A 13,124-nucleotide genomic window follows, 5' to 3' on the forward strand; every position below is an offset into this window, starting at 1 on the left:
TTTGCCATCTGGCCGGCGCTACAGAGCACTGAGCACCAGGACAGCCAGGCACAAGAAAAGTTTCTTTCCTCAGGCCATCTACCTCACGAACAGCTAAATCCCCCCTAGAGAGTAAACCAGTGCAATACACAACGCTATTTATATTTATATCTATTTATCACATCATATCTCTTACTCACATTCCCTTGCATTTGTATAGAACATACCTGTACATACATATAATGTCTAGTGACTATTTTTGTATATTGTGTACTTTATATTTTTCATATATTTTTTATCCTTTATTCACATATTCTATCTTCTCATCTGTGTCTTGTCACTGTCATTCTGTCTGTGCTGTGGAAGTTTCTGTCACCAAGACAAATTCCTTCTATGTGTGAACATACTTGGCAATAAAGCTCATTCTGATTCTGATCGTCATAAAAAAAAACACTTTTTACTGAAATTCAGATCTGCCTTGCAAAGCCTGAGTGGCACTTTACATTGAATACCTCATAATCAGTATTAATATTGAAAATACAGGACATACTACATATCTAAAAATTTGTCCATAATCAAATAGAGGCATAAAAAATGAACAAAGTGCATATTAAAGAACGCTTAGCTTTACAGGAAAGCAGCAGACTAGTGGAAAACAGTGAATACTGAGGGTTCAGTGGAGAAGGAGACACACTCACAGCCTCTCCAGATTTCTGTATCGGATGAAAACGTCTGGGGGAAGCGATGTTATCCGATTACTGTTCAGCTCACTGTGGGGTGGAAATAACATTTTCAGGATTAAAGTTTGTCATAAGATGCTATGTATACCATGTCTGTGTGTGTGTTGGTGTTTGTGTGTGTGTCTGTGTGTGAGTGTGCGCGTTTTATCACTTGCTGTGTCAAGCTGTATTTAACCAGGAAGTTCCTGAAGAACCTTTTTTCTCCTAAAACACCTACACTAAACTGACTCACCTGATGGCAACAGAACAAAGACATTTTTTAGTTGCTGACACTTCCACTTTATCATCTTTCATAAAATTCAAGAAGATATCTGTTTGATGAATGATCCTGCTTACGTTTTCAGACCATACTTTTGGATTAAAGTGCTTTACTGTTTCACTTTTCCTTATAATCTTGATCTGCAGCCATGAAAGGCAGTAAAATTAATCTTAATTTTTACATACCTGCTTGTTCTGGCCCTTTAAGGTCAGCCCAAACGCAAATGTGTGTACATTGGGACTTGGAAAATTTCAAAGAGTTTCCTTATACAGAAATTTGATTAAAAATTGCAATTTTACTCTGGTATGCTTAAAGAAGAATACAATATTATGTAGAATCATACTCATTTTCCTCCGGGTGCTCCAGTTTCCTCTCACAGTCCTAAAATTGTTCTGATCATGTGAGACATAAGGGCAATGTGACAGTTCCTTTCCTTTTCTTCCAGAACCGCTTGTCCCTTACGGGGTCACGGGGAACCGGAGCCTAACCCGGCAACACAGGGCGTAAGGCTGGAGGGGGAGGGGACACACCCAGGACGGGACGCCAGTCCGCCGCAAGGCACCCCAAGCGGGACTCGAACCCCAGACCCACTGGAGAGTAGGACTGTGGTCCAACCCACTGCGCCACCGCACCCCCTGTGACAGTTCAAATACTGAAAATAATTGTTGCTCAAATGTTTCTCCAAATTCCACCACATGTGTTTGAAAACAAAATTTATTTTCTAGCCAACTGTAATTTCCGCAAGAACTCCTGACGACAACCAAAGTGAATTTTGAGAGATTAATTTTACATTCACCAACGTTTTACAGGCTATTCAGTACAACAAAGTAACTAGTCTGCTGTTCACACACGTCAAATGTATTAATCTTGCATGTCAGGATTAAAATTCTTTTCATAAAATTATAACATTTTACAAATACTTGGTACGATAAACTTGGACACATGAACATTAAGTATTTTGTCTGGTGATTTTTTTAATGAAATATATATCATTTGTAACCTAAAATTCTTAATGAATGAAAATTTATAATATCCCATTGGACTGTCTTACTAGATTGGCCATGGACAGGTGAAATGCAAGAAAGTGGTGATCGACAGTAATTTATTTCCAAAGCAAATGTGTTAACTGTTTACATGTTTGAATAACCCAAACCATAACTAGTATAAATATAGCCAAGACTTTGACTTGTTAGCAAACAAATCTTAATGACAAACCTCAGTCTTTCTGAGCTCATCAGTCCTCTGAAGTATGTTTATTCAAGAGACTCTGTCTGCACTTAGCCGTTATATTTTCAAGAAAACAATTACATTTGAGAAATCTGTTACAACTGAACAAAACAATTGCAGTTATTAATATTAAATTAAACAGAATAGCAAGATTAATAGCATTAGTTTTCAACAAAGATTATGTATTTTCTTTTAAAAAATACAGCCACAAAACTAGTTTGTCTGCTCCCCACCACCCACTTCCCAAATGGATTCTTCCTGGCCGTGTTTAAAAGACTCACTTTTCCTTATTTAGCCTTCTTGCTATCACAATCACTCTGCTTTTCACCTGCAGGTAACGTCTGTGATGTTTCTTTTTTCTGCAACCCAACACAAAACGTGCTTTTCTTCTATTTTTATGTATTTGCAGTTTCTGTGTAAATGTTCCTGTATTACACTTTATATTATTGCGTGAAATCTTTCACATTGTGCGGTATGGTATAAAATTCATTCCTCCATTTTTCTTGACTGAATTTAACAGTTGTTAAAAAGACCTGTAAAAAACTGCTAAATGTCACATGTTGCACCTTGGAACAAGCTCAGAAAAGATGGTGGTGGCTCCATACTCACAGAGCTGTGACGTTGGATGTGACCACGGGTACCTCTAGGAGCTCTTTGCCATTGCAGTTCACTCTCCGGCCCTCACAAAGGCATATGTCAGGTAACAGATCGAGCACTGGCAACAGGAAACACATTTATATTTCACAAAGTAAAAGTAATGTATGAAATGTGAATGTAACCACATTCAAGTCCTGACAGGAGAAAAAAGCAGTTTTGAAGTCTGCAGTGGCACAACATTGCCTTCTATCAATCAGTAATTGTTAATTACTAAGCACAAATGACCCCCAGTAACTGAATTGCTCATTTTCTAAAAGCATTAATTAGTTTGCGTAGTACCTTTTAAGAAAATATTCTTCATCATTTTGAATAGAATGATGGGTTTCTTTTGTACAGAGATAATAAGAACCTGTTTCAACTACATCAATATATGCCTGAATACGTCATTATGGTCTCCTTATGTTGCTTCGTGATGGGATGATGAAAGGAGGGCATTTTAACTTGTATTCTAGCACTGAATTATTGAGTGATATTTTGTAAAAGAACGTGACAGATCAGTTGCAAATAGCGTTTGCATGTGTGGATAGAAGGTCCACTGAGTTGAGTTTTAGACATAAGGCACTTACACAGAACGGAAGAGGTTCGCAAGTGCCTTGCTAGAGTGGGGGTTTGCAAACATGAGTAGAAACATGTACAAGTGCTGCTTGAAAGCACGCAAAGCCCTTGTGTCCCTTAATCTTACCACAAAATAGTTATTTCATGAGGATCAGTGTTTCGCATGTTACACAATAGGTGTGCAATGACCAGTTCCATATGTTTCTTTAGAGGAAATCATGTGTGTAGAAGGAAAACAAAAGTAGTGCAGGTGCAAAAATAAGTGAAGCCCACATTGCATAAGTTAAACCAAGTTGGTAAGTAGGATCAAGTGTGTAAATTATAATTATTTATTCATTTCACAAGTTTAAAAAAGCTTGGAAGCCCCAGATATATTTTTAAACATCAAAATGTTAAATTATTTAAAAAAAAAAACTATAATATAGTTTTGAAATATTTATTTCTTTTGTCAACAGAATTTAGTGGAATAAATTTTCCCAAGGAAGTTTTTTAGAGTGAATATTTTTTATGTGGTGCTTCCAAAAGTGGACCAAGCTGGGATCAGTTGTAACAAAATAATTCTACTTTGTTACATCAATATGAATACTCACTACACTCCTTTGACTCCTGGATGTTTGTCTTCAGAAATGCATCGAAAAGGTGAGGCCACCCGCTATTATCGACTGCAGTGAGAAATGAAATCTTTAAGGACCACTGGCATTTGAAAATCTTATTGCATGTGTCCTCAAAATATTACTGTTGGTAATGTGCTTTTATGAACAATCAACATAAGACTGAAGAAAAAAACTAACCTAATTACTTTATTAATACTGTAAACGCAATGGTAATAACATAATAAAACAGGTGTCAACGTAGTCAGTTTTAAGTGGCTAAATTTCTTAAAGTTCCAAATGTTATGGAAGTCAGTTCCATAGCTTCACTTTGGCTGAGACACTGCTAAGAAAGGTCAACAGGCCTTGAGTCTCAGGAGAGGGCTGAGGGTTAACGTATGTGTGTCTGCCTGTGATATAAAAAACAGGCACTTTCCCCCCTTAAAAAAATGTACTGGTAATGGAATGATGTTTTACAGATAGTACATAAATAATTCACCTTCAACTGAAACATGCACTGTGGACTTTGTTGCTTTCTGGCTAAAATTAACTAAAAAAATGGGTATTTATACTAATTGGTATTAGCATAAATTACTTAAACCTCTTTTCCTGAGCTAAGCTCTACATAGTATCCTAACCATTACACCATTATGGTGAAGGCAAGCCAAAAGCATGGACAGCAGTGGTTAATCTTCTCAGCACATCATTCCACGAAGGGAAATGCATGGATCACAAATGGTGGGGGTCCAACACTGAAATAATATCAGGTAGTATCCACCCATGAGATTAGATGTTGCCTGATAGTTGCAGGAGGTTATCCAAGAAGTGACGACCAAGGGAATTCCATAGCTCAAACTGTTAGACCCAGTTTAAAAATATTATTAACTCTACCACTTTCGGGATCATACCACTTTCTCTGCTGTGACTAATTAGATCCCGAAAGAGCAGGTAGTTATAAAGCCACAGAGTGTTCTGAAACTCTAGCCAGGTTTGGGAGAAGCAGTGTTGCCTGGAAAGGTCCACGTTTCATCTGTCTCTGTATCAGATGTCGACACGGTGTCTTTTCTCGGGAATAACCCCAAAACTCAGCTTACATACTCCTTAGAGGTATTGCACCCAAACCATCATCTTATGCTTTTGGACAGGAATGAGGTAGGTTTTCCTCGGTGGAGTTCTATTGCCAGCTTTCTGGCTTATTCTAAGACTCATTACAACTCTAACAATCTAAACCAGATCCCCAGGAGGTATGTGCCTGCAGCACTCTGTTTGACCAACACCATTTAATTTTACTGGGAAAGAGAAGTGCTTTCTTAGCTACTGGGCAATGATGTCGCCATCTATGCACTTTTCAGAAACAGCCCTTTTATCCGTAAAACTACACACAAATGTGCAATTGTTGAATACACTTTTACCTCAACTTAAAAACACAGTTGGAACCAGAAGTTCATAACTCTGATTTTTTAAGTCCATCTTGTCCACTATGTCATCATAAATAAAATCTGAATAGAACAGCTTAGTTCCTCCATAAAATTATTAAACTACTAAGAACATCATTTAAAGTTAAAATGAACTAAAAAATTCATTACAACACATTTACTTTATTTTCATCAAGAGCTTATGCAATGCAGAGTCCCAGTGTCTTTCTCTGCACTGTAGATACCATGGACAAAACAGCAGTTTATTATAATACTTTTTATTTCCTTTTATTAATGTAAAATAACATTATTAAGTCTACCTGAAAATAACTCAGAAGAAGTTCTATCATCTCCACAATGTCATATTTAGTACTATGTTCTGTTTTATGCACAAGAGAGCACTGTGTTCCTCCATCAGGCACCCCAGGGTGTAAAAAACTGAGGGTGTGTCGCAGGGTAATGGAGGATCACAAATAAAGAGTGAATTGTTTCACCCTAAATGTTGATTGTGTGTCTCTTAGGAAACTTAAAAAAAAAAAAAAAACTTGCCAGGAGGAAACCACCAATGCATTACACTAACATGTATCGTCAACATCTGGTTTATTTAAGGTCGGAGTCGGATACAGAAGTACACATCTGTCTATTTGGTTATTTGGTCATTTGATTATTCGGTAATTTCTGGATATAGCGATAAGAAATTTAGTTGGAGAAACTACTATCTCCCATCCCACTGGTTGAGTTTCTGTTCTGAGTGGAAAGAGAAAGTGCAAAATGTAGAGAACAGACTGGTGAAGAAAACACAATTAAAAATAAATAAAGTGTGAAATGTTTCTACCTGAAAATCTGAGGTAAAAGTATAATAAACCAGTAAGGTCAGTTTTCCAAGACTATGATAAATAAAAATAAGATTAAATTTGTAATTTTGTTTCATTTTCTATTTGCTATTTAACATCTGCCCAGACTATTACAGCTGGGTGCAATATGGTGTATCTGACATAAACTACAAACCATTAACACAAATTCCTTGCCTTCCTGTTTAAACCTGGGTCAGAAAACAGTAATAATGTGAATTTTTTGAGTTGCAGATCAAAGACAAAAGCTTTCAGCATAATTTACCTACGTGTGCCAAGTTTTTGGCACCTAAATAAAGAAATAGATGCCTTTGTGGCATCATATGGTACCACCACTTAGCAACAACAAAATATTTACACCTCTAGGTGTCTCATGAGATGTTTGCTTATGGCTCATACAGCAGTTTGGCATTGCCCAAATGTTGACAAATGCAAATGGTGCTCCAGTGTGGGTTGGTTACACAGTATGAAAATTATGGGAGCATATTTATTTGAATGGTACTGCTTCTCCATCATCCACTGTTCATTAATTAATGGACATTAATGGGAAGTGAGCAGAGGAGAAGGAATCTTTAACACAGAATACAAGCAATGATGCCATGCTCTCACTGGACCCTTGAAATTCAAATATGGGGAAATTCAAAGTTTATATTTCAAGTAATCTAATTATGTGTTTCACTCAGTTAAAGGAGGATAGGTTACTAACATCTTGTTCAGGTGGCATCCAATATTCAAGATTGTCAAAATTTATTTTTCTGGTGTTCTTATGGACCCTTGTCAGTGCTCCCATGCTGTTGAGCTTTAAAGTCGCAAATGAAGTGATTTCCATCTTTATAGCTAATCTTTTTGAAAACTAGGCATTTAGCGTTTTGGAGTATACCATTTGGATTATGTCTCTGCCCCGCAAATTTGAATGATTCTCTCCCATTACATTATCATTGCAAAACAACTTTGAATGTATACCCTGCAATGAATTAGCATCTAATCCAAGGTATACCCTGCTCAGCCTTGCACCATTTGTTCCTAGGATAAGCTCCAGACAACTACAACCCTGAGTTCTACGAGCAGCAAATGTCTTTGTAAATATTGAGTTTTAAGACGCCAGCAGTGGGGTTTATTTCATGGGAGCACATGTACAATTAATATGAAGAATGAGAATTATACCGAAATCACATGTTTTTGGATCACATACGAAAAGTATCACTCTCAGAGGAAACTCAGCAGTGAACAAGAATGGAACATAAAAACCCCACACAGACAGAGCCATGGAATGTTACTTCATTAGCTGCACCAGCTGATACTAGCTGTAAATCCCAGTCCCTCCCAGTCCCCTGACCACAATTCCCAAAGAAGATCTCAAGCTAAGACTCACCACAGTTTTCTTCATCAGCTCCGTTGGCACAATCCTGAATGCCGTTGCAGTGGCGTGGCTGAGGCAAACACACTGACAGGTTTCCACAAGGAAATTCACCCAGGGGGCATGTGTCCACAACCGGGTACAGTTTGTCTGTGCTGGACTCTATAAAAAAAGGCTAAAGTGTTTCTCATTGAACAGTGACTGAAAGATCTCCTCATAAGGTTAGAAGCAAAAAAAGCTTCTCCCAGGGACACTGCCGTTACTGTTTAGGCTACTGCTGCTGCTGTGAGTACAATGCAAAGAAGTACAGACTTTTTGAATACATGAATGACAGTTCCATCTAATCCCAGGATTCTTTGATAATATAGTAAGAATACAAGCACTTCCAACACTTACATACATTAGATGATGAAAAATGCAAGCAATATGGGATAGAAAGGAAAATGAAGCCTTGATATTAAATTCAATTCCATCAAATCGTAAAGCCAAATTTCAAAAAGATTAAAAAAGAGATTAAACCTAAAAGGGAGTTTGCCTTCATCTGCCTTAAAAGCCTTAAGTACTTTTTTCCAGGGCACATTTAATGCTAATATCCTAGTATAAAATTATTACTGCAAATTTAATTTTAATGAAATGTAGAGAAAAATGCATCACTTTTCATCCTATAAACTTTCTTTCCACCTGAAGAGAAATGGATACTATTATTTCAAATGCTACAAATTTCAAGTGCAGTATTTGTCATGATGCTGCTTTTGGAAGCTATTTATCTATAATATATCTTATAATATTTGATAATTATAATTGCCATCTAAATATGCTGATACTTGTAAAATGTGGCATATATTGTGGCTCATAGAACTTTTTTACAGTTAATAATTCCAAAAATCAGTAATTAAAATATCCAGTTCATTGAAGTTTTTAAAAGAGCAAATTTTTATCACAGGGACAGAATGAAAAGATAAACCTCCCAAAAAAATGGCTATAACTTTACAGTAATTACTATTTTAAAATATATAATTAACAATTTTTTTTTCCTGTAGCTTTAGGATTGAAATAAAAACAGTGGTACACTTAAACGTGTGCTGTATCTGCAATGTAATTGTCAAGATGTGCATAGGTTGTTAAACAACTTTAATTTAAACTCACGCATCAATTAACTGAATTTAGAAGAGACTGAGGAAAATTTAACAAGGCTAAGCATGATTTTTTTGACCTTGTTTCTCCCACAAGGTTCCTTTTCAACCCTGATTATTCAGACGTGGTCTTTGAATGTATATGTGTGCTTCTCACATCTTTCTATACTTTCATTATGCTCATAAAGAGTGTGTGTGGGAGGAATAATTAAAAACCGACGATTTCCTGAAAGGAATTTCTGTATGAGAATGTCAGTGATGAAAGTGGCATATGTTAAATGTCAGTAAAATCTAAAGAAAACTGTAGTATAGCAAGTTTACAGGCAGTTTTTGAAAATGACAAGCATTTGCTAATTTAAGATGCATGTAAATGTGTAAAGAATTCTGCACTGAGTGAAACTGCCTGCCAATAACTGTTATGAATTTTTTTATACTTCGTTTGTAAAAATGGCATTTGGTTCTTTCTTTACTGTTATTAATCCCATCCATTTGGCAAACATGTTCTCAAATGTCCCATTTAAATATCATTATTGAGAGTCAGAATTACAAAGTCAACAAAAAGGTTCTACATTTCTCATATTTACATTTACTAACTCTTTCATAGAACTTGATTTTGCTTGTGTTGCAGGTGCATTGTTTCTAATATCCGATCCTTCAATTCGTGTTTACTATCAGTGTGCACCGGGGGTGCGGTGGCACAGTGGCGCAGTGGGTTGGACCACAGTCCTACTCTCTAGTGGGTCTGGGGTTCGAGTCCCACTTGGCGTGCCTTGCGACGGACTGGTGTCCCGTCCTAGGTGTGTCCCCTCCCCCTCTGGCCTTACGCCCTGTGTTACTGGGTAGGCTCTGGTTCCCCGTGACCCCGTATGGGACAAGCGGTTCTGAAAGTGTGTGTGTGTATCAGTGTGCAAAGTTGACTTTTTCTATAGTCAAATCTCTGACTCATTTTCTCAGTTAATTCATGTGTATTTGATAAATGACAGTTTAATATAATATTTTTCTCTAATAACATACATTGTATGAATGACAGAAAGTGTTGAATAACCCATGAGCAAATAAAGAGGAACTGCTGTTAGATATACTTCAGTACAATACACACACACACACACACACACACACACACACACAGTGGCGAAGCAGCTTGTCCTGAGGTTAACCAGAGCCTAACCCAAAAACACAGGGTGCAAGGTTGGAGGGGGAGGGGACACAGCCAAGACTGGATGCCAGTCCGTCACAAGGCACCCCAAACAGGACCCAAACCCCAGATCCACCAGGAAGCAGGACCCGGCCAAACCTGCTGCACCACAGTGCCCCCTCAGTCCAACACATTCAAAAGAAATTTTTGTTGGATGTGATTTGGTTTATGTAAGATTTTTTCTTCAAATTTCCATAATTAATATATAAACGATAACTTTTTAACATTTTACCTTGACTTGATAATAGGACATTCACATCAAAAGGACATTGTGTAACACATTTTTTTTACCACATTTTTTTTTTTTTATGTCGTGCATACAAAATAGTAGAAATAAAGAAGCGTCAGTCCATCTGGTTGTGTTATGTCTCCCGTTCTCAAGTGCATTTCTTCAGGTTGTCTCAGTCCATGATGCTGTCAGGTCACATGACTGATGGAAGCATTATCCAGCAAGGGTATCTTTCCTGCCACCACTCGTGTGACCTCACAGCCTCAAGACCCCACGGCTGTACTTGCATGAAGTAGTACTCGGGAAGATGTTAGGACAGTCAGTGCAAGAAATATATCACACAGGTGCAATGAAGTCATCAGCCTTCTTTTGTACAGGGGGAAAGTTCTCTGAGACTTGTAATTCTTCTTTAATGATGTATTGTACTGACAGTATGATATAATCACCATTTATTTTTATTATTATTATTATTATTATTATTATTATTAATGACAACAACAGCAATAATATCTGCAATAAAACCTGACATTGTATCCAGTGTCTTACTTCATTTTAAGGTTGCTGAAAAAAGATGTACAGAAAAAAAATCACATGTATTATTTAAAGAAATGTCTTTTAATTCCCCTATGTAATTGAAACAAGCATTAATTTAAAAGCAATGTCATAGGAAGGTGAAAACATGGGAAAAAAGATTAATTGCTTAAATGTGAGTGAAATTCTAGCAGCACACATTTATTATGCTGTCAATAATAAAAATTCATTATGAGTGAAACAAGTTGTATACATCTCTAAAACTATATAAAACTTGGATAAAACTCCACCTGAGAATCAGAAAAAAACATTTAAAAATGTATCTGTTTCAAAAACAATATCTTTAAAGTTATTACAAACATATGCGCTCAACATTAACTGAGAACATATCTTCCTTTTATGATGCTTTTCAGTCTGCGCGTTCACGTTAATGCGCCACCTCATGGTTACTGGATGAATTGCAAAGCCTAAAAACCATGTAATTAACTGCAAGTCTTAATCATATTACATCAATTAATAATAATAATAATAATAATAATAATAATAATAATAATAATCCAGAACTGAAATATCAATCTAAACAGAAATGAAACTATTGAAATGTAAAATACCTCATATACGTCTGAAGACATTAGTCCATGCTCAATTTTTGTGTGTCAAGAATAGTGCTTGAGATTCTTCTTTCCACACTGTTACATTATCTCTGCCCATTAATATTTATGTAGATGTTGAAGCACTGTGCAGTGATACTCATTTTTAAAGATATATTGATAGATTAAAAAGATTAACCCAGTCATAGTAGATTTCCAAAGCTTCTTGGAGGAAATAATTTTTTATTCTGATGCCTTTTCTCATGGCTTTGTTTGAATTTTTAGACCTTATGAGCACCCTAAGTTTCAAATAACTTTCCAGCAGAGAATAAAAACAGCTGCAGTTGGGCATTTAATGCCACTCAGTGACTCTATTGTAGCAAAACCCCAAGAACACCATCTGCCTTTAGTGCATCTTTTCCCACATTCAGGTTTCCCCGAACAGCTGTTTCTCAATAACTTTCAGCCATTTTGATACATTTAATATCCTATATTTCCATGAGTTATATATTTTTTTTGAACAATGCTCCCAGACTAATTAACCTTATGAAGGCTGTGTCAGTGCTTTAGGATGCCTAAGAAACACACAGTTTCTGACTTGAATCAACACAGCAGAATTTTTCTGATTTGTTCTGTAAGACAAAGTCTTTATAATATTTTGTAGAAATATTATAATCCCACTTACAGACCTACATATTCACCTCACTTCTGAACTGAGAAAAAATGAGCAGGGAAAAATCATCATATACATGTAATACAGTCCAGCCCCAAGACTAATTTGTTATTAAAATGAGTACATTTAGAGATGTAAGTATATGACGTTCTTATATGTTCGCCATAATGTCACCATCATATAAGTTAATAATCATACAACTGGAAATTCACTTCTGATAAAGTAATTGAAACACAATGAATGAACACTAAATACAGTGGAGAACGTCTGTATCATTCTCATGGCATTATTTTGTCAGAGATTTATTTGTTTCTCTATTTCGTTACTGAAAAGTATGATTTTGAAACGGCCACTTATCAAAAGAAGAAACCAGATGCGCTCTTATTGCCTCCGAAAGAACCCTTTAGAAACATAACCTTCATGCTCAGCCTATATTTCACGTTACAACATACATTTCATTAAAAACCTCTGTGAATAAAGTGTTAAAGTAGCTCTGCAGGATCAATGAGTACTCATTCCTCAATTACTCGTTTCTCAATATGTGTGTTTTTTCAGTCATAGTTCTGCTCGCCTCTCAGCTCACTGATATGAGAAATTCATTATACATGCAGCACAATCGGATCTAGTAAAGACATCCAACCTCAAGCTGAAACCATCATGACAACCTGACAACAGACTTAAAACCTTGCATTTTGCATTCTGGTAGATCTTTCCAAATTCTTCAGTGTTTAGAAGCATAGACATATATATTTTAATGTATATGTATACATGTCAAAACCAGTTTACATCAATTATGCTGCTTCTTGTAGTACTTTGAATTACTGTGAGGTTCGTTTGCATAGGTATGAAAAGAGGGAGTAGCAAAAATGCCTTACCTATGACTGTGGCCAGAGCAGCGAGGTAAGCGAGAACCGTGAGCGTGAGCATCTCCTTGTCGTCCTGTTAATTTCGCATCCAAGAAATTGCCAGCCAGGCAGAGGAGCAGCTCCAACTGATTCCTCAAGCTTTCGTCTGTCAGATCTCAGGGACACACACACACTCACACACAGACACACACACACACACACACACACAGACTACTGCACTTCTGCAGGCACTCGGTCACACACACACAAACGCACAGTGTAAACCTAGTGACGATGG

The 13,124-nt window shown here is 36.6% G+C and overlaps 1 protein-coding gene across 1 annotated transcript in view; it reads right to left on the minus strand.

Moving 5' to 3' along the window:
- Nucleotides 1–12,908, minus strand: part of rxfp2l (relaxin family peptide receptor 2, like) — a 34,039-nt gene extending 21,131 nt beyond the window's left edge. Inside the window, exons 1-5 of the mRNA XM_018728428.1 lie at nucleotides 12,857–12,908; nucleotides 7,646–7,792; nucleotides 4,008–4,079; nucleotides 2,815–2,920; nucleotides 678–749 (exon numbers count right to left, since the gene is read on the minus strand). Coding sequence (XP_018583944.1) covers nucleotides 678–749; nucleotides 2,815–2,920; nucleotides 4,008–4,079; nucleotides 7,646–7,792; nucleotides 12,857–12,908 — 449 coding nt within the window. The remainder of the gene's footprint in view (nucleotides 1–677; nucleotides 750–2,814; nucleotides 2,921–4,007; nucleotides 4,080–7,645; nucleotides 7,793–12,856) is intronic.
- Between the last annotated feature and the right edge of the window lie 216 nt (nucleotides 12,909–13,124).

This window comes from Scleropages formosus, chromosome 14 (assembly GCF_900964775.1).
Source record: "Scleropages formosus chromosome 14, fSclFor1.1, whole genome shotgun sequence".
Lineage (NCBI taxonomy): Eukaryota > Metazoa > Chordata > Actinopteri > Osteoglossiformes > Osteoglossidae > Scleropages > Scleropages formosus.